Below are 23,302 nucleotides of genomic sequence, written 5' to 3'. Positions count from 1 at the left end.
ATGGGTACAGTCTGAGAAAACCCTAATTTTGTGCAGTATATTTTCTAAACTCTTAAACATTGAACAACATTTATATTTGAGTATCTGTAACATGCATGTTTACCAGTAACCTGTATGTAGTCTGGTGCTGACAATAAATCAGGTCTGTATGTGTTTACTATGGAAGTGAAAATGTCAATGTATTATTGTGTAAACATATTAAATAGATTATTGATTGTGTCTACATCATCATATCTTTTAGATTTACAATACATTGTAGATATGCAATCAACCAAAATCATATTTATAGCTAAAATTCTCCTGTGATTTTTTTTCTGTGGCGAGATTTTTTTTCTGTGGCGATAACTTCTAACACACATGTTTTACCTCTCATAAAATAATGTAAATTAATTCATTTACCCCTGAAATTTCACAATGAACTGGTCTAGTCTTTGATTTAGAAGAGTTCAAATGTAACTTCAGGGGTGATTAATTACAAGATCTAAATAACCAAGCAGCCTGCAGATAAAATCTAAGTAATCTGTTAAAACTTAACCAGTCCAGCCGACACACTTAACTTCTTCATTCTGCTAAAATCTGTCCTGCGCATTGATTACAAGCATGTAATATTATAGTTAAACAAACAGACGATCATGTTTAAACTGCAATTCCATTTTCACAATTTCTTTCAATATCAATCATTCATCCTGCAGCTTTCAATACTCACATACTCAATTTAAAACACTCTCAATAGAGACCTATAGAGACTCAATAACGCTTGTGACACCTTTATCGAGAGCTCGAGATCTTAATGGTGTCTACGACAGAATTGACAGTTTCTTCTGAAGTTTAGAGTATTTCTTAATACCTTGTTTCCATGCCACTCTTCATTGAAGACAAAGATATCGAGATATGTCCTCTCTGTTGAACATCAATATATTGTGTAATATCCTGAAAATTCTACTCTGAAGAATTTGGGATATCTCAAATATCTTTGCTGAAGGATGAACGAGGCGTATCCTCAATGAACTTTACTGATGCTGACTGACGCCTCTCTAACAGTTTCAACCGTCAATCTGACACAAGTCTCCATTTGAGGCCCCGACACACACATCAGATATCACTGTAAGCCACATGAACCAGAAACAATCACTCAAGGCCAGATTGCAGGAATTCATACATACATACAGATCAGTGATCAAAAGTTATTCTGTCGTTTTTTCTTCGCATCAATAGCCTCAAGGATAGGTTGTCGCTTTGCTTGGTATCGTGCTCGTAACTCGTCGATTTCACGTTCCATTTCAGGATCTAAATCAGACAACCTTTTCTCTAGATCCTCATAGGCTAGATTCCGTAGCTATAAAAAAATAAGTCAGAATCACAAAACCAAAACAGTAGTCGGGACATAATAATTCACTATAAGTAACATTTAAGCAATAAGCACTGTCTACCAAGAGATATGTTTGCTAAAAGATGAAACAAAATGATAAGAGAGCATTTCAAATAATGAAATGACTTAAATGCTTCAAACAATAAAGTTTGGCTCAATAACTTGATCCATCACACAATTTTTTAACTCTTTAATAACAAAATTGTTTTATAAATTGAAATAACGGTATTTTGGTATATTGTTTTCCGAAACGGCTTTTAATTTTAAATAGGAATGTGAAACAATAATTTTGTAGAGTTGCAGAAGTCCATACGTTTACTACACACAATTTTTTTAACTCTTTTAAAAAATGCAACTAATAAAACAGCGAAATGAAATTTCCACTGTTATCGTAGTAAATCTTGCAGATATATGAAATGTTTTAAAAACAAAATTTTGCTCCGGAAAGGTAGTGCCTTTAATGCAGATCAAATCTAAATCAAGACTATAAGTAATACAGAGTTGTCTGCCCTTGTGAGCCAGTATGAAAGTTGTATTGCAGATTGCATGGGTCCCTGACAACGACTTTATCTTATACCATAATACAGCATAAACAACCACTTCTAACAAGCTTGTTTTTGTATTGTTTTTTCCAGGGTGCCACTGAAGTGGTGAGCTAGTGGTAGACTATTTGATATCTGGATAATTTTAACAAGCGACTCCAGAAGTGTAGGTCAGTGCTGTCATGATACAACAGGATTAAACATGCCCAATCACCTACAGAGCATAAAAAATACCAATCTTTTGAACAATACCTGCTGTATAATCGTGTTTATATGTTTCTAACTAACACAAAAATGAACATAACATTTTGCTTTTGGTGCACGCGCAATAAGTACTGAATTCCATATAAGGCATAGTGTCATTTTTTCTGGAGTTTTTTTTTATTATTTCTAATCATTTTATCTTGGATTACAATAAGAAGTTCAAACTTTTCAATGGTGGTAATGGTGTAAAGTAGGTAACTTTTGTAACTGAATAAAAATATTAATTTGTTTGCTCCTGTTTCTGATAGAGAAAAAATACCATCTGTTGGTGTGTGGAGCATCTGCTATTATATCATAGCAGCACTGAAGAAGAATGTCTTACACGAACATAGCCCCTAGTGCTTATCCAAGAGGCAATAACACATTACCAGCTAGTGTGACTTACAAATTCAAAGTCTCCGTCGATGAAAGAGCGTTGGAAGTAGTGTGGGGGTGTGACCTGTTTAGGCTGTGGTGACTGTAGAGGAGGCGGGGCTTGTGTTGATGGGCGGGTCACTGGAGGACCTTTATCCTGCTCCTTCTTCTCAAAGTGGTCGAGGTACGCCGGCCGATACTTATCTTTACCTCCTTGGTCCGTGTCATGTCCTGTTAATTTAAATTATGTCTTATTAAACTTTTCTCTATATGCTTTATGTCTATATGTGATTTTCTAGATTCAAGTATTTCTTATTTATATATCATAGGATACAAAACAAAACTATCACTGAAATATAATAGGTCAAAAGTGTTCTAAGTTTTAATCAATTAATTCCAAGGAAACAAATCATGTCAAAGTTTACAGAGCATGTAGGCTAATTTTTCTTTGAAGAATTAATGAACATTACGTGAAAGAACTCAAAATATATTAATTACAATATACACTACGAAAATAAATGCCTCAGTAAAATTTGGCCATCAGGTTTAAGAAAGGTTTTTCCATTGACTTTTAAAAGTGTTCTGATTCGAAAAAAAATAAATTATGATCATATTCCTCATATTTTAAATAGGGAGATAATTGGGTTTTTGTCTGCTAAACAACATGTATTATTTCCAAATTCAATGAATTGTAAGTAACTCAAGCAGGAACAAGCTTCAAGGGAAAATAACCCAACAAGACGTAAAGTCCACATACACTGTATAAGCTGGACATATTGGAGTGAATTGTAATATCACATCATCATAGCTAAAATATGAATCAAGATTTCACAGGAACATGCTGAGGCACAAGAAAATGAATAGAGTAATTGTATTTGTTTGTTTATGATTCCAGAGAAGTACTGATGCTGATCAGGTCAGGGTATTACACTTGTTAGTGTAAGGATGTTAATTCAGATGAGAGAAAGTAGGAAGGTTAAATTGTACACATTCAATTTCAACCAATCTATGATAGGATATCATTATCCCAATGTTTGGTCTGGATCAAAGAACATATTGGTACATCTGTGTTCAGAACAATGACAAAGAGACAAGAAGAAATGTTAAATTGCAAGAATTCATTATCACAATCATGGTTAATTAACAACTCATCATGAGATTTGTTCATTCAACTCGCTGGTTTTGAGAAAATATATCTACATAGAACAGTCTCATGAGATAGATTGTACAAATAAGATAAATGAACAAATAAAGAAATCAAATTTAGAGAATCTGACATAGATAGAGAGAGGGTTAACCTGTGTCAAAATTTCTGACTAGTGAGCTAGCATAACCACTGTCCACTCCTGTAAACAAGTAATCACTTTGATTATATAAAACCATCCCTTGTATTCATTTAAAGGCAGGATGGTTTTAGTTTGTAAGTACAATTATATTCCCATCTCTGAAGTATGCAAGTCTTTAGAAAACAGAAATAATAAGCCTTAGAGTAAAAACACTGCTAGATACAAAATGTACTTACAAAAATTGGAAGTAAAATATGTATAACATGACAGTTAGACTTTATATTCAACAAAATAAAAGTAACATCAGTTTGAGATACGACTAATATGACCTATATAACGCTACAGATAAACCACTAACACACAATTTTCCAGTTTTCTATCACACATACAAACACCCAAGCCACTTGTTTTGTAAGAATCCTTACGTTTCATCGTAGAATCCTCGTCTGACGTATCTTCGTTGATCACCATGGTTCCCAGCTCTGACTCGACCATCGTCCCCGCCTCACTATTTACTATCACGGTACCGCTGTTACTAGGCACCAGTGTCCCTGTAAGTGTTTAATAGAATCTTAAACATGTCTGGTATAGTAGACAGAAATGTAGTTGGAGATATTTCTCTTATCCAAGGCAAGGATAACCACAATTTTACTGGTGCAAGATTTTTCTATCTAAAGACAAGCTACACAAAATCTTTGTACTTGTGACACAAAGTTGTCACAGGATAAAAAGAATCATTTACCCTCATAGAGGTGAAACAGGAGATCTCGATCCTATGGATAAGATTCTTAGGCTGTTTAACACTTTAAGAATCTTACCCCTCGGGTTGGGATTCTTCTGTCTCACCCCAGAGAGGGTGAAAGATTCTATTAATCGCAAACTGAGTAAAAAATATAGATGGTCAGCAAAAGGCTTGCTTAGTGCTGATTAGCAAACATATTTCCTCTGGTGGAGATATCCCTATATTTTTCTCTCTGGTGGAAATATCCCAATATTTTCTCTTATACTTGAAGAAGATCACTTGTTTTGAAGATATCTATGTCTATGCCACGATCACTGTGACTTTTACAATCTACCTGACAATTAACTGCCTTGAGCAACACAAGTCTACTTGTTGTGTGCTGAGCGATTGTTGAAACTCTTTCATCTTTTGTTATCTTGGTCAGCTAAAAACTATGAACTTCATTAATAAATTTTCAAAAATTGTCCTCCAGAGGGAAAAATATATATAATGTGAACAGAACAAAAGTCTCTTCTTATACAAATATCTGCCACTTGGCCATCCTCTCGTACTGGAAAGAAAAACCCATCTTGAAATTCTTGATCAAGAAGTTCAAGATAGATTGTACACAGCTGGGTTTTGTTTCTGTGTACCTGAGGATGTCCATGATGATCATTTGTAAAAGAAGAGACATTTGTATGTTTTTATTAATGATATCATTCCCTTTCTAATAACTAAGGAACTCGGTCAAATGATCTTAAACTCTGACAAGAGAAAATTCATGAACATGGTTACTCTCATGGAGAATACTTTGGAATACAAAGAACATGACCAATGTACCAGGCGAGCAAAGTGTTCATTACTTTACAATAATTATCATCTATTTTTTTTCCCTTTAAACAATAACTTCAGAAATGCTTCAGACATATGTTACCCTATAAAGATCTGTATAGTCAATGCCTACAATCTGGTCCCATTGAATTCTCATTTGTCGATAAAAGTTTGAATCAATGTAACCCTGGTGAACACTGGCCACAATATACTCCTCCGCTAGAGAGAAGTCCTCATTAGCTTGATCGGTAGAGTATCAGACGAGTTATCCAGAGGTCAGGAGTTCCATCCCTAGTGGAGGCAGTGATTTGATCTAGTCGGCTGTTCAACCAGTCAACTAGAGATCCTGAAATCTGTTACATGTATAGAACTAAAATATTACTTACCTGCAGATTCTGTATGAGATTTCATCGTATCGTCTCGTTTGTGTAACATAGTGCCAGAGTCAACATCATCGTCTTCTCCCTAAAACCAAACACAATGTTTAGAAACAAACAAAATTCAAAACACATGATGGTTTTCTTTCATGAATCGACAGAATGTATTAGTACAAAACGTAATACATTTCGGTATACAATATTGATGACGCTATCTTCATTTAAAATGTAAGCATCATTTCTAATATAACAATGAAATGTACATCACATTTACTTATTCAATATTCATCAAATCACACATTTCCTTAATTCAAAACAGAGTGGCCGACTAATATCCAGCACTGCACAAATTTAGTTATAACTCCATTAATAAGGGATATTGCAGACCCCTATTATAGTTTACTCAACTCCCCTTTATGTCAGGGTTTTGTGTACTAAAATCTGTCTTGTAGTTTTAGAGGAGTTCGCCTGACAAAGTTGTGTCTACAGACAGACAAACGGACGGACAACCCAATTACAGTATACTCCACAACCTTAACTTTGTTGTGGGGTATAAAAATATTGTTCTGACTGCATTATATACTTTGGGATGCCCAAGTGTGTTGCTGCTCATATCATTTCAAATACCCAGTGTATAAACGAAGTGAAGAGCGCATAAGCACTACATGGTAATGTAAACGTTCAGAGGAGTATGATTTTATTTGTGAAAACATAAGCGACCTGGGAACATGGCAACATGTGAGCCTGTAGAAGAAAGTTTGTACAATTTTCCTGGAAAACCTACGCAGTCAAATATAATTGATTTTAATCAATCATTGATTGGTTATACAAAACTGATTATCGGATGGTGTAGTGGTTAAGCCGCTCGTCTTTCACCTAGCCGGCCTGAGTTGAATCCCCCGCACGGACGTGAAAAGGTTAGATGTCACCTGCCCGATCACGTGGGTTTTCTCCAGGCACTCTGTTTGCCTCCCATACTAAGACCCCTCGAGCACTTACATCCGGGCCAATGAGAGTGATTTGCATAAGTTGTATAATTTGTTTCGTAATCGATGTAAAACAAATAAAGTTTATATAGAAAAACTGATGATCGATCATAAAATTTCAACCCATTCCCAACACTACTTACAGCTATGATAACAGATACAAGACTTACTGAGTCGTCGCCATTGGTGGTGACTGAAGTTTGTGCGGTGAGAATCTCTTTGGCTTCTTTGATCATATCTTGTAATATAGTACATGGTTGGGCATTCTTTATAAATTCATGCTGTAAGGAAAACATAGATGAAGTTAGACATGCAAACAGAAAGTTTGGATATTTTTCAAGATCAGTATTAGAAAATAAAAACAATTTTACAAACTACAGTCACTAAAACAACATTAAAATCAACATCTTTCAATGATACTGACCAAATAATTTTTAAAATTAAACCAATTTTAGCTTTTATCATGTCTATAATCTTAGATACAGTTAAGCACAGCTATAATGAACGTCTGAGAACCAAAAAGGTTTCTTTGTTATAAGCATAGCGCATTATACATAATATATTATACACATCTTATAGAAACCTTGATAGGGTATGGAAAGTTCTCTTATATCCATGAATCAAATCTGATGTAAGAATGTTCATTAAAAACATGTTTTACTGTATAGGATCTACTAAAAGGAATTTTTTTTTCGGATTTGGTATAATCTTTTAGGCAACAGACAATTACCTATACATCATAGAATCGAATAGGGTCAAAACAATATTTCGGTAAGGACAATCTGGCTCCTGATTACTTAAATTTAAATTCAAGGATCACAAGATCGTTTAATTCATTATACATTAAATCATCATTTGTGGAAGAATTTAATGACTCAATACAATGATCTTGTTCACACATACATTCATTAGTTCAGGCGCTGTTGCTCTCTGCTCTGGGTTTTTGATGAGGCATTTGGAGACAAAGTCAATAAATTCTGGTGACCACTTATCAGGATTCCGGAAGGAAGGTGGTGGCTTCGTGGGTATCATAAATATAGCCTGTCAAATTGAAAATGATATTCACTGTATTATACATAACATACAGGTAGTTTGTTGGGATCTTGATTTAGACCACACAATACAAAACAATACAATGTATTTATATCAGGTAAAATGTCCACCTCAGGAGTCAGGCAGTTGACTACATTACACAATCTATTTACTATAAGCCAACTGGTGTTCACATGTAATCAATATTCTCCATATTTTGTGGGTGATAAGAAATTACGAACATAAAATTGGTGTAAAAAATGCGTCAAACATATGTAAAATAGAACCTTATACATCTAGATCTGAACATGAAATTTCCATGAAAAATTTTTTTTTGGATTATTTTGTTTTAATTTGTTTTGGATATGTGAAATTTATTCAAAGACAAGATATCAATTCCATAATTATGAAGAAAACCAAGAGTTCACAAAATAATACAATGTTCACATATATCAGACAATTCACATATATCAGACAAACTTACTCTCATTGGGTGTATGTCACCATATATCAGACAAACTTACTCTCATTGGGTGTATGTCACCATATATTAGACAAACTTACTCTCATTGGGTGTATGTCACCATATTCAGACAAACTTACTCTCATGGGTGTATGTCACATATCTCAGACAAACTTACTCTCATTTGGTGTATGTCACCATATATCAGACAAACTTACTCTCATTGGGTGTATGTCACCATATATCAGACAAACTTACTCTCATTGGGTGTATGTCACCATATATCAGACAAACTTACTCTCATTGGGTGTATGTCACCATATATCAGACAAACTTACTCTCATTGGGTGTATGTCACCATACATCAGACAAACTTACTCTCATTGGGTGTATGTCACCATATATCAGACAAACTTACTCTCATTGGGTGTATGTCACCATATATCAGACAAACTTACTCTCATTGGGTGTATGTCACCATATATCAGACAAACTTACTCTCATTGGGTGTATGTCACCATATCTCAGACAAACTTACTCTCATTGGGTGTATGTCACCATATATCAGACAAACTTACTCTCATTGGGTGTATGTCACCATATATCAGACAAACTTACTCTCATTGGGTGTATGTCACCATATCTCAGACAAACTTACTCTCATTAGGGTGTACGTCACCATATCTCAGACAAACTTACTCTCATTGGGTGTATGTCACCATATATCAGACAAACTTACTCTCATTGGGTGTATGTCACCATATCTCAGACAAACTTACTCTCATTGGGTGTATGTCACCATATATCAGACAAACTTACTCTCATTGGGTGTATGTCACCATATGGTGGTTTGCCTTCAGCCATTTCTAAAGCTGTTATACCTGAAAACAGATAAATCAACATGTATTACAACACAAAGGTAGAGAAAATATAGAACATCTAAATAATGGCTGCATAACGTCAAGGGATTCTGATCCAAAGTTTGGTTTTATTTAATTCATTTAAAGTTCTATTAACACACTGGCTGCCAGGTTTAGGTGGAGAAAAGCTGAAGTACTCAGAGAAAAACCAATAGACTAGCTAGATCAGCACCTGGCATCTGCCCCACATTGGATTCAAACTTGCGACCCAGAGGTTGGGGGTTTTGTTTTAATGTGTGTGGACACCTTCACCACTTGGCTCTATCAAAGGTTAGAGGGATCTACAATTATCTCTATAAGAGTATAGTATACCTAATCTCAGGAATAGATCAGAGTCGTGTGATTCTCAGGAAACTGAGAAATGGATCAGTCTGTGCTGATGTTGATATATCCCTAGTGTATTGGATTATGTAACGAGTACATTGTTGTCTATATTATCCTATTTTGAAGCAAGGAAAATTTTGAAACTGGAAATGTCTCTAGGAAATAAATGTTTTAGCAATTTTGAGGGGAAATAATTGGACAAAAATGGATGTGGTTTACACTATCTATAAAATTCCCCATTCTCCATTATATAGCCAGGGTAATTAAGGTGTAGTTACCTAAACTCCATATATCTGCCACACAGTCGTATCCGATCTCCTGTATAACCTCCGGAGCCATCCAGTACGGTGTACCTATCACAGTGTTTCTTTTGGCCATTGTGTCCTAAAATAGAAAGATATGATAATAATGACAATAATATCACAATATGATAAGTAATATTGGAAAGATATTTTTTGTATTATTGGACGTGGGCAGACACACCATCACCAGGTGTTACATCTTGTGATTTTTCTCTTTACTCCAATTTTCTCCAAAATAAAACACAGTGCTCTTACAATTTTCTTGCCCAAGTCCACCAAGGCCATTGTCCGACCATACCAAAGTCTGCCAGTTTAATTATTTTTTCATGAGACAAAAGTCAACATGTTTCATTTTACAAGGAAATATTTTTACCGTTAATTGTCCTGCCACACCAAAGTCTGCCAGTTTAATTATTTTTTCATGAGACAAAAGTCAACATGTTTCATTTTACAAGGAAATATTTTTACCGTTAATTGTCCTGCCACACCAAAGTCCGCCAGTTTAGCGTGTCCTTCTGTGTTTAGGAGAATATTTCCTGCTTTTATATCCCTGTGAATTTTCCGCCGTGAGTGGAGGTATTCTAGACCTTTCAGAGTATCAAACAGAATGGTGGCTATCTCATCTTCAGACAGCTGTCCAACGCAAAATCAGAGTCATAATCGGTCAGTAGGTTATAAGTTATGTAATAAAGAAAATCTTTGAGAAAACTAGAAATGTTTGTCAGAGCATCAAGTTGACCCTAAACTTTTAGCATATTCAGAAGTCGATACATACTACAAATACAAGTATTTCAAACTCAAGGGTCAAATCTGATTTTTTTGAGTCAAAAACATATTCTCATGGGTCTACTGGGTGCCCTGCCTGTACAAATTAACTTACATGTATAAAATAGAACAGGAGAGGATAGGATCAATTCATTATAAAGATGACCTTTCTGGTAGACATTATTTGTTGAGGACGAAGAACAAATCACTCTATTTAATACAAATGAGTTTATAATGAAGCTGTCCTTACCGTTTTGTTGCGGAGCCTCATGATATCAGACACGGACCCAGCTCCACAATACTCCATTACAATCTGTCAGAACAAACAACAAATTATTACTACTGGTAATACAGGGGTTTCAGGATCCCAAAACCACATGTCTTAAATGGACAGTTCATGCTAATTCTGTTACACAACAACGAAGCAAAATATGGCATACATGTATTGTTCTACATTCCTTATATGAAACATATAACATACAATGTTGACAAATTCCATGTCATTGTTAAGTATTTTAATTGATACAGTTGCAATTCCAATTGAAGTACCTACCCATATATCTGTGTTTTTTAAGTACCTACCCAGTGATCTGCGCTTTTTAAGTACCTACCCATAGATCTGTGCTTTTGAAGTACATACCCATAGATCTGTGTTTTTGAAGTACCTACCCATAGATCTGTGTTTTTGAAGTACCTACCCATAGATCTGTGTTTTGAAGTTCCATTGAAGTACCTACCCATAATCCATGATGTTTTTGAAGTACCTACCCATAGATCTGTGTTTTTGAAGTACCCACCCATAGATCTGAGCTTTTGAAGTACCTACCCATAGATCTGTGTTTTTGAAGTACCTACCCATAGATCTGGTTTTTGAAGTACCTACCCATAGATCTGTGTTTTTGAAGTACCTACCATAGATCTGTGTTTTGAAGTACCTACCCATAGATCTGGTTTTGAAGTACCTACCATAGATCTGTGTTTTTGAAGTACTACCTGATTTGAAGTACCTACCCTAGATCTGTTTTTTGAAGTACATATCCATAGATCTGTGTTTTTGAAGTACCTATATCCATAGATCTGTGTTTTTGAAGTACCTACCCATAGATCTGTGTTTTTGAAGTACCTATATCCATAGATCTGTGTTTTTGAAGTACCTACCCATAGATCTGAGCTTTTGAAGTACCTACCCATAGATCTGTGTTTTTGAAGTACCTACCCATATATCTGTTTTTTGAAGTACCTACCCATAGATCTGTTTTTTGAAGTACCTACCCATAGATCTGTGTTTTTGAAGTACCTACCCATAGATCTGTGTTTTTGAAGTACCTATCCATAGATCTGTGTTTTTGAAGTACCTATATCCATAGATCTGTGTTTTGAAGTACCTACCCATAGATCTGTGTTTTTGAAGTACCTACCCATAGATCTGTTTTTTGAAGTACCTACCCATAGATCTGTGTTTTTGAAGTACCTACCCATAGATCTGTGTTTTTGAAGTACCTACCCATAGATCTGTGTTTTTGAAGTACCTACCCATAGATCTGTGTTTTTGAAGTACCTACCCATATATCTGTGTTTTTGAAGTACCTACCCATAGATCTGTGTTTTTGAAGTACCTACCCATAGATCTGTGTTTTTTGAAGTACCTACCCATAGATCTGTGTTTTTTGAAGTACCTACCCATAGATCTGTGTTTTTGAAGTACCTACCCATAGATCTGTGTTTTTAAGTACCTACCCATAGATCTGTGTTTTTGAAGTACCTACCCATAATCTGTGTTTTTGAAGTACCTACCCATAGATCTGTGTTTTTGAAGTACCTACCCATAGATCTGTGTTTTTTGAAGTACCTACCCATATATCTGTTTTTTGAAGTACCTACCCATAGATCTGTTTTTTGAAGTACATATCCATAGATCTGTGTTTTTGAAGTACCTATATCCATAGATCTGTGTTTTTGAAGTACCTACCCATAGATCTGTGTTTTTGAAGTACCTACCCATAGATCTGTGTTTTTGAAGTACCTACCCATAGATCTGTGTTTTTGAAGTACCTACCCATAGATCTGTGTTTTTGAAGTACCTACCCATAGATCTGTGTTTTTGAAGTACCTACCATAGATCTGTGTTTTTGAAGTACCTACCCATAGATCTGTGTTTTTGAAGTACCTACCCATGATCTGTGTTTTTGAAGTACCTACCCATAGATCTGTGTTTTTGAAGTACCTACCCATAGATCTGTGTTTTTGAAGTACCTACCCATAGATCTGTGTTTTTGAAGTACTACCCATAGATCTGTGTTTTTGAAGTACCTACCCATAGATCTGTGTTTTTGAAGTACCTACCCATAGATCTGTGTTTTTGAAGTACCTACCCATAGATCTGTGTTTTTGAAGTACCTACCATAGATCTGTGTTTTTGAAGTACCTACCATAGATCTGTGTTTTTGAAGTACCTACCCATAGATCTGTGTTTTTGAAGTACCTACCCATAGATCTGTGTTTTTGAAGTACCTACCCATAGATCTGTGTTTTTTAAGTACCTACCCATAGATCTGTGTTTTTGAAGTACCTACCCATAGATCTGTGTTTGAAGTACCTACCATAGATCTGTGTTTTTGAAGTACCTACCCATAGATCTGTGTTTTTGAAGTACCTACCCATAATCTGTGTTTTTGAAGTACCTACCCATAGATCTGTGTTTTTGAAGTACCTACCCATAGATCTGTGTTTTTGAAGTACCTACCCATAGATCTGTGTTTTTGAAGTACCTACCCATAGATCTGTGTTTTTGAAGTACCTACCCATAGATCTGTGTTTCTGAAGTACCTACCCATAGATCTGTGTTTCTGAAGTACCTACCCATAGATCTGTGTTTTTGAAGTACCTACCCATAGATCTGTGTTTCTGAAGTACCTACCCATAGATCTGTGTTTTTGAAGTACCTACCCATAGATCTGTGTTTTGAAGTACCTACCCATAGATCTGTGTTTTTTTTCTGAAGTACCTACCCATAGATCTGTGTTTTGAAGTACCTACCCATAGATCTGTGTTTTGAAGTACCTACCCATAGATCTGTGTTTCTGAAGTACCTACCCATAGATCTGTGTTTTTGAAGTACACCATAGACTTTTGAAGTACCTACCCATAGATCTGTGTTTTGAAGTACCTACCATAATCTGTTTTTAGTACTACCCATAGATCTGTGTTTTGAAGTACCTACCCATAGATATGTGTTTTGAAGTACCTACCCATAGATCTGTGTTTTGAAGTACCTACCCATAGATCTGTGTTTTATACTACCCATAGATCTTGTTTTTGAAGTACCTACCCATAGATCTGTGTTTTTGAAGTACCTACCCATAGATCTGTGTTTTGAAGTTACCCATAGATCTGTGTTTTTAAGTACCTACCCATAGATCTGTGTTTTGAAGTCCTACCATGTAGATCTGTATTTTGAAGTACCTACCCATAGATCTGTGTTTTTGAAGTACCTACCCATAGATCTGTGTTTTTGAAGTACCTACCCATAGATCTGTGTTTTTGAAGTACCTACCCATAGATCTGTGTTTTTGAAGTACCTACCCATATATCTGTGTTTTTGAAGTACCTACCCATAGATCTGTGTTTTTGAAGTACCTACCCATAGATCTGTGTTTTTGAAGTACCTACCCATAGATCTGTGTTTTTGAAGTACCTACCCATAGATCTGTGTTTTTGAAGTACCTACCCATAGATCTGTGTTTTTGAAGTACCTACCCATAGATCTGTGTTTCTGAAGTACCTACCAATAGATCTGTGTTTTTGAAGTACCTACCCATAGATCTGTGTTTCTGAAGTACCTACCCATAGATCTGTGTTTTTGAAGTACCTACCCATAGATCTGTGTTTTTGAAGTACCTACCCATAGATCTGTGTTTTTGAAGTACCTACCCATAGATCTGTGTTTCTGAAGTACCTACCCATAGATCTGTGTTTTTGAAGTACCTACCCATAGATCTGTGTTTCTGAAGTACCTACCCATAGATCTGTGTTTTTGAAGTACCTACCCATAGATCTGTGTTTTTGAAGTACCTACCCATAGATCTGTGTTTTTGAAGTACCTACCCATAGATCTGTGTTTTTGAAGTACCTACCCATAGATCTGTGTTTTTGAAGTACCTACCCATAGATCTGTGTTTCTGAAGTACCTACCCATAGATCTGTGTTTTTGAAGTACCTACCCATAGATCTGTGTTTTTGAAGTAGCTGCCGTAGTATTTGACGATGAATGTACTGTCACATTGCTGCATGATAGAGATCTCCTTGATGATCTCCTGTAGGTCTGTGTCCACAGGGACCTGTTTGATGGCCAGGACCTGCCCCGACTCCTTGTGGAGCGCCTTGTATACACTTCCATAGGACCTACACAGGAACAACAGGATCAGTAAGTCAAGATCTGAGGGCCTGGGATCATGAAACAAACTTAGACTTAAGTTTTAACTCAGCCAATCATAAATGATATAATATTTTGTAATGTCATCTATGATTGGCTAAGTCTAAACTTCAGACAGTTTTGGCGTTAAGTCTGTTTAATGATCCTAAGGCCAGGCCTTGGGATCATGAAACAATCTTTAGTCCAAAACTGTCTGAAGTTTACACTTAGCCAATCATAGATGACGTTACAAAAAGTTACGTCATGAATGATTGGCTATGCCAAAACTTAAGCCTAAGATTCGTTTGTGATCCTGTAACCTGGTATTCTGAATTCAAATACAGTCAAACCTTATCAACACCAACTCCATGGAATTTAGACAGTATCCAGTATTTTTGCTAGTAACCAGATAAAGTTATACCATCTAAATTGGGCTAAATTACATTAGAAAATATATTAATTGCAATTGTAGCTTGTACCCTTATCCTGAATGATAATAATAAATGACTTGTAACATTGTATCATTTTGAGTTATCCAAATTTTCAAGTAAAGGTTATTTGAATGAATAAAGAAATTTTTAGTTGAAACCATCAAAAGACAAGAACTTTAAATTAAAACAGGACATTTGTGTTTTATAGAGTTTTATAAGTTAACAAGGTTTGACTCACTATGTACTTTTCCTACTATATGTACATTTTTTGTAAAAGAAGATTTATATCCGATTTATACAACTTTTTTGTAGTTGTCAATTAAAGTAAAAAATAACTTTGGAAATAAGAATTTAAATTTCAAGTTAATGCATTATCTTATAATCATTCAATAAACTCATAATATATAAAATATAATATTCTTGCATATTAATACATGCTTAATATTTGAACAATAAAACATTAAATGTAATCAAAAATGCACATTGAATGGATATATTATAAATACATACATCACAATACTGTGGTGCTAATCAACTTAAAAAGAGGTCAACAAAATAATCAGTCACATCGATGCTAACAAAATAAATCAAAACAAGCACATGTTGGGTCTAGGAAAAACCATCCCCACAAAGCAGTCCACTAAAGTTGCTTCTACGAAAGACAGTGCACAGGGACTCCTCGTACTAATGCTACCTCCTGCCACAGGAGAGGGACTACAGGGGAAGTAACTCTCACAAAGGGGAAGAAACTCTCTTGAACATGAACAAAACTTCACCTTCTAGAAAGATAGTCTATCTACCAATTGGTCAGTGAATTTTGAAATAGGAGATTTTGTATCTAATGTACCACATATCATGGAAACTTATAAAACTATTATACTACTATAATAGTTATACTAAGAGGTTATTTTAGACAGAATCTATAATTGAAATGGGAAGATAATCCTAACTAATTATATATCTATTTCAGTCAAACTAATACAGGTCACAAGTAAATTTCAAAGGCAGAAATCCACTTACCATTCTTGATACAGTAATAAATCAAATCTTAACTTGAATATCTTAATCAAAAATGTAGGTTACACACAGAAATTCTGGAAATTTATTTCCGTTATGACAGTACTTTTCCATCAATCAATTTTGAATAGTAACTGGCTTTTTAATTCAGAATCATGAAATTACCAATAGAAATTGGTTTTAGTCAAGTTTTGAACAAATATGTCATCAACTAACATTACATAAACCCTGCCTCCTTCTAGTGACACACAATATAAATCCTGCCCCAATCGACCAACAAACAAAATAAAGCCCGCCTCCATCTACTGAAACATAAAATAAACCTCGCCTTCATCTACTGAAACACAAAATAAACCCACACACAAAATAAACAATCTACTAACACACAAAATAAACCCCCCTTCATCTACTGACACACAACCCCTTTCACACACAAACCCCCTTCATCTACTGACACACAAACCCCCCTTCATCTACTGACACACAAAAACCCCCTTCATCTACTGACACACAAACCCCCTACTACTGACACACAAACCCCCCTTCTTCATCTACTGACACACAAACCCCCCCCTCATCTACTGACACAAACCCCTATTAACACCATCAAATAAGCTACTGACAAGCAAAATAAACCCCATCTTCATTACTAGACACACAAAATAAACCCTGCCTTCATTTACAGACACACAAAATAAACCCCACCTTCATCTACAGACACACAAAATAAACCCTGCCTTCATCTACAGACACACAAAATAAACCCCACCTTCATCTACAGACACACAAAATAAACCCTGCCTTCATTTACAGACACACAAAATAAACCCTGCCTTCAACTACAGACACACAAAATAAACCCCTGCCATCATCTACACACACACACAAAATAAACCCTGCCTTCATCTACAGACACACAAAAATAAACCCTGCCTTCAACTACAGACACACAAAATAAACCCTGCCTTCATTTACAGACACACAAAATAAACCCTGCCTTCATCTACAGACACACACAAAATAAACCCTGCCTTCATCTACAGACACACAAAATAAACCCCCCTTCATCTACAGACCACACAAATAAACCCTGCCTTCATCTACAGACACACAAAATAAACCCTGCCTTCATCTACAGACACACAAAATAAACCCTGCCTTCATCTACAGACACACAAAATAAACCCTGCCTTCATCTACAGACACACAAAATAAACCCTGCCTTCATCTACAGACACACAAAATAAACCCTGCCTTCATCTACAGACACACAAAATAAACCCTGCCTTCATCTACTGACACACAAAATAAACCTCGACTTCATCTACTGAAACACAAAATAAATCTTGCCTCCGTCTACTGCCACACAAAATAAACTCTGCCCCAATCTACAGACACACAATATAAACATACCACAAAGATTTTTCAAACGTAATATCCTTATTATATTTTTTAACAAGATCCCATTGATTCAGAATTTTTCACAAAATATTGCTTTCTGTACTTATTTTGAAACCTTTTTTCAAGCATGTGCAAAGTCACCCTTACAGTGATACTGTCTAATACTATTTAGTCTAGAGCTTCAGAACAATATACAGAACACACACAACAGGTAAACCTCTATATCTAAGTATGTCACCTACTCAATACTGCAATCTAAAAGCCTTTCTGATGACGGTTAGATCATAGGATCATGTCACCTACTATTCGATCAACACCTATATATACAATATCCCTTTCTAACACCCTGAACAGCACAGAATCATGCATAGCCTCTACAATACAAACATCCTAAATACAACAGTCCCAAGTCCTCTAGGCTCTAAACATACTAAATTGTACAGACCTGACATGGCTTAAATCTTACAGCAAAGACCCGAGACCTACAGGCTATAAAACATCCTGGACAGAGTCCTTTACGCTAAAAACACCCAAAGTCACACAGCACAGACCATAGTCCTCTAGACTAAAAACATCCTAAATCGTACAGACCTGAGGCCTCTAAGCTATTAACACCCTAGGTCATACAGCACAGACCCGAGACCTCTAGGCTATAATCACCCTAAGTCTTACCCCTCTCCCAACTTGCCCAACACGTCGAACACCTCCTCTGGGGGTCGGGTGAGGTCATCCTCTTGTAATCGCTTTAAGGGGTCACTAAGGAACACAAAAGGACAAGCAAACTAAAAAGGGAAGCAAACCAAGCACAAGGCAAGCACAGCCAGGCTCTCTGGACCAGGACGGGAAACAAACATATAATGTACACCGTCATGATTATTTCTTAAATAAGGCAATGAAATTGTTTACAATAAACTAAGTCTTGAGAAGTTCAAGAAAAGCTGTCATTAAGCCAAAATTGACAAGCTTTAGGTCATGGTAATCATAGAATTTCAAATGCAGATAATTGTCAAATTTGGTCATAATTTTAAATTCTGAATGCAAGAGAACAGCAATGATTGGATATAAGGACCAATATCTATTGCCAATCATGAGGGTATAACATTATTTAACGTCTCTGACGTCCCGGACCATGTCTCATCTGCCGTCTGGCCTAAATAAACTACAACAGCACAGCCCATCTTCAGTGTAGTTTCTCACCATACACATAAAGCCATGATGTAACAAAGGAGGTAGCCATGATATGTCAATATCATTCTCCGGACTAATACTAAATTAAAGTGTTTCATTCGTTCACTTTATTCATAATATTGCAATATAAACACATTTAAAGGTAACATTCTCTTCTTTCATCCTTTTGTTGTTTTAAAACTTTGTAACCAATTATCATGTATTCTGCATATCTTATCAGAAAAAAATATATTTTGGTTCTAAAAGTCAATGCACTTGAATTGAAAAATTCTGCTTTTGTCGAGATATTGCATTTTATATTAAAAGTAGTTTTTCATTGAATTTGTATGGTTTTGACTGAAAACTTATTATTAATCGGTCACCTATGTATAGCTAGCAAGAGTTTTAAATCAACTGAAGAAATTCCTCTGATATTGTTACATCATAGCTGTATTTATAGCAAGTCTGAAAAGTTCTGGAAGGAAAATGCACAAATGCTGTTTTGGGGGACAAGACCACATATACATGTCACCATCAAAATTCAGCTTGCATTTTTCTGTAGTTATGGATATAGCTAGGCCTCCAGATGGAACAACCATGTCTTTACTTTGACTGCGGAGGTGCTGTCATTTTTAATAGGATAGTCTTGATCTTAACACAAAATGTAACTATTCCACAGGCAATGTGACATATTAACAAATAAATGTTAAACATGTTTGATATTTTTCAATATGATATCTGGGCGTGCTAACGATAATGCAATGACATGATTGCAATTGTTCCGAAATAATCTTACAAACGATGCTTCAATTTACATCTTTATACACAAATGTACTATAAACCAGATATTGCTATTACAGATTCCTTAAAACAATGGACAATATATATCGATTTAAACATGTCTTTCATTTTTATCAGGACATATATATCTGTATCATGATAGATTTTGATTCTAATTCTGGAGTCATTGTTGTTTGACATGGTATATATACCAATCAGTAGCATGCCATAAACACAACTACAGACCAATGTACTATTTTTTTAAACAATATACACATGCTACTTACAACATCAAAGGTTATCAATAGTGTGTCAAGGTCACAGATCAAGCAAAGGTTAAAGGTCAAATGCTTAGTCCTGATATCAATATATATAATGGCTCTATATATGTTTGACTTGTATCAGAACCTCTATTGTCTAACATGTAAGTCAACTTTTACTTCCATTCAAATGATATCAAATGTGAAGAATACAAAACAGCATTTTAAGAAGAAGAAACCAAGATGGTTAAGAATCAGAGACAAAGATGACAGAGATCATAGAAACCCTGAACCAAGCTTAACAAAAGAATTATGTCAAACATTCATTAACTTAAATTTAAGGAATTCTGTAACTTAAAATTCTCCATAAGAAAACATTACAGAAATTAAGGAAAAATCTTTAGTTAAGCAGTCTTACTTCCTTAAATCTGTAATGATTTGCTATGAAGAATTTAAAGTTAGGAATTCCTTACAGTTATATATCACTATATTAATAAATAATTAAGGAATGTTCATGAAACTTAGCCCTAGCTGTGATCTGTGTAAAATTGTAAATGCCACATAGGAATCAAAGTCTGAAGATCAGGTAAACCAGGAGTACTACATTAATGTCAGTATTAATGAAGATGATCAATCTACATTGAATCATTCTACAACATAGCGTAAAGTGAGACATTTCCAAAAATACAGGAAGAGGGATCACCCGGATAGCACATAGAGAGAACATGTCACTCAGAGTGATAATAAGTTTTACCGTAACTTGTACATGTGGATATGCAACTAAAAATGCTTACAATTTGACTTTTTGAAATAAGGCTGTAATCACCAAAATTCAGCTGTCAATACAATAGAAAAGAAGACATATTGAAAGCACACCAGATGAAATGAAAAGAATACCAATTCAAGCCTGCTGAAGGAATAAAAAAAGAATACAGAAAAGTGCAAAAAGTAATATGATTGCAGTTCATGAAAACGAACCTTGAACTTAAGAAAATTAAATACTGTATTCAATAATTGTTTCTATTCCTAGAGAAAATTTCAAGATGAAACAACTGAACTCTTGAGGTTACATAAAAAATTTGCATTTAACATTATTCATGCTTGTTATATATATTAAAGGAGATGCAAGATAAAAGAAGATGTCAACATGTGTATATATAGCACAGTTCTCAACAGGCCAAACTAACAATTAATTAACGTAATCATGAATACATTTAGCGTATTTTTCATTTTAGTTTATAATTAATTGCTGATAAATTAATTTCGTAAATTATATTGGTGCCAAATTCTCATGATCATTTCTAATACAATCACATCATGCAGTCATTGTTTGTTTGGCATATTGTAAGAACTGAACAACAACAATAACAAATGCAAGCTGAAATGTGACTGCACAAATTATATGGGGAGGGCAGAGCTATCAGCAGGCACAAAACTGCAAGTAACCATAGCAACAGGTGCCTGTCATGTCTTACCCTCTTCCAATCTTACAAATAATATCAAACACTTCGTCGGGTGGCCGCGCCAAACTTTCATCACTTAATTTTGTTAATTCACTGCGCAATAAAAAACAGAAATTAATTATCAACATACATATAACAATGGTAAATAAATACAATGCATGCATTTATTATATATAAAATTCACCTAATTTGAGGTGATTAATTTTACTGAATCTTACAATCTGTAATTTTAAAATAAGACTTGAGTTCTGCTCTGGTTCACTACAGTCTACAGTGCTTCAATACAATGTGGTCTATATGATATTATACCAGTATTGGAACATATTATATATCAGCATTGTAGAGCAGTGTAGCTCAAGCAAACTTACAAGTCTAATTTTAATTACTTTAATTATTAGATTGCTAAATTATAAAACGCACACTAGGTATAAAGTATGCAATATAAAAATTTTAAATCTAATATAGATCATGATTGCATATGATACCTACCTTTCATGTAGATGAAGCAGTCTAAAATTTATTTATGGGTGTATAAAGTACAGTAATTATTGGTAAAACCCAATAAACATTTATCATTTGGAATTAGAAATAAAAAAAAATCTCAAACTTGAAAGTGAATATATATAAACAGTTGTAATTAAGAAAATATTGTGTAGTTAAGCTTAATTGACTCAAGCTAAGTGTTTGGAAGTTCTAGGTTTGATTTCTGATCTGGTCACTACATTTTCCCTTCTCCTAGCTGTTACAAAATTGCATGCATGCCAACCCCTGTTTCCAGCATGGGGATCAGTTTGGGAATTTAACACTAGTTTGGCAGGAAATATGCAAACTTGTGATTAGCCTCATTAGGTATGTCTTCAGACCAAATATAATAGGACTTAAAACTTGTAATTGCATGGACTGATTTGATCATTGGTGCAGCTAAATAGGTAGCCTATCTCTAGCTAGTGTTTGGAGGTTTTATGTTTCAGGGGTTCAGCCTATATCTAGCTAGTGTTTGGAGGTTTTATGTTTCAGGGGTTCAGCCTATATCTAGCTAGTGTTTGGAGGTTTTATGTTTGATCCTCGGTCTGACTACTAGAGACGACTACATATTCTCTTCCGTTGTTATTCCTTCATCACTTCCAGCTAGATGATCATGATGATAAATAAATACATGATACCAAAACTGTCAATGTTCATGCGTTTTAGATTGGAGTAAATTCACTGATCCCACACAAGGATAAGCTAATTATTAAACTATATCAATTTAATACAGTAATCGGGATATTATGTTAAAATATTTCTGCATCATTTTGAAAGTGAATAGTATGTTCTTCTCTTTGTCCCAGTTAGAAGGCTAGGCCTTCATGTAAAACACAAACTGGGCCATATTTTCCAATGCATCAATTGTTTGGAATTGTGGGATTAGAACAGAGGCAGAGCACAATGAGCAGAGAATCATAACGTTGGAAATATATTTTCAATTTAAAAGAATGCACTATGGAGTAATAATTCGCTTGGTTTTGTATCAAAAAGATGTTTCAAGTTCCGAAACTTGGTCAAGTCTATATTTAGGAGCCGAAAATTAGAGGTGAATGTCTTAAAATAGACACCGTTCAATGTGAAGTACTCGGATAATGGTATATATTAAGGGAAACGATTCCAGAATTAGGTGAATTGATACAAATCTTACCTTTGGCTAGTCATTTTCAGTGTTATATACCGAATCCTGTAAGTACTTCTTCATGGAAAAATCAACAAATGAACAAATAAAAATCTGAAACGTTGTTTTTCTTCTTCCGGAAACGGGAGAACCTTCAAGATCGAGATCACCGAAAAGCTTGTTCGTCTCGA

The 23,302-nt window shown here is 35.0% G+C and overlaps 1 protein-coding gene across 5 annotated transcripts; it reads right to left on the bottom strand.

The window, feature by feature from the left end:
* Positions 1-329: 329 nt before the first annotated feature.
* On the bottom strand, positions 330-23,287 carry LOC138309262 (serine/threonine-protein kinase 3-like). 5 transcript variants are annotated; one of them, XM_069250421.1, is made up of 14 exons: positions 23,142-23,287; positions 21,479-21,559; positions 14,757-14,937; positions 10,787-10,849; positions 10,240-10,404; positions 9,748-9,853; positions 9,045-9,106; positions 7,634-7,771; positions 6,901-7,011; positions 5,754-5,832; positions 4,241-4,366; positions 3,828-3,875; positions 2,561-2,760; positions 330-1,336 (listed from the first exon to the last, which is right to left on the bottom strand). In XM_069250421.1, the coding sequence occupies exons 1-14, from the start codon at positions 23,153-23,155 to the stop codon at positions 1,178-1,180; spliced, it is 1,533 nt and encodes a 510-aa protein (XP_069106522.1). In that variant the 5' UTR covers positions 23,156-23,287; the 3' UTR covers positions 330-1,177. The 5 variants fall into 5 exon arrangements, with proteins under 5 accessions (XP_069106522.1, XP_069106521.1, XP_069106525.1 ...); XM_069250420.1 differs by lacking the exon at positions 21,479-21,559 and adding an exon at positions 18,469-18,552; XM_069250424.1 differs by lacking the exon at positions 3,828-3,875.
* Positions 23,288-23,302: the final 15 nt, after the last annotated feature.

The sequence above is a fragment of the Argopecten irradians genome, chromosome 15 (genome assembly GCF_041381155.1).
Source record: "Argopecten irradians isolate NY chromosome 15, Ai_NY, whole genome shotgun sequence".
Taxonomy (NCBI): Eukaryota; Metazoa; Mollusca; class Bivalvia; order Pectinida; family Pectinidae; genus Argopecten; species Argopecten irradians.
The sequence above is the reverse complement of the archived record's forward strand: the minus strand, read 5'-3'. Positions and strand labels throughout refer to the sequence as shown.

What these genes read in the sequence shown, in the direction of transcription:
- LOC138309262 (XM_069250420.1), bottom strand. An exon ending in TTGGGCAAGTTGGGAGAGGG is followed by an intron (nt 14,938 to 18,468) that starts GTAAGACTTAGG and finishes GTTCCTGTGTAG; the next exon opens with GTCCTATGGAAGTGTATACA. An exon ending in AGTCAGAAATTTTGACACAG is followed by an intron (nt 2,761 to 3,827) that starts GTTAACCCTCTC and finishes TTAAATTAACAG; the next exon opens with GACATGACACGGACCAAGGA.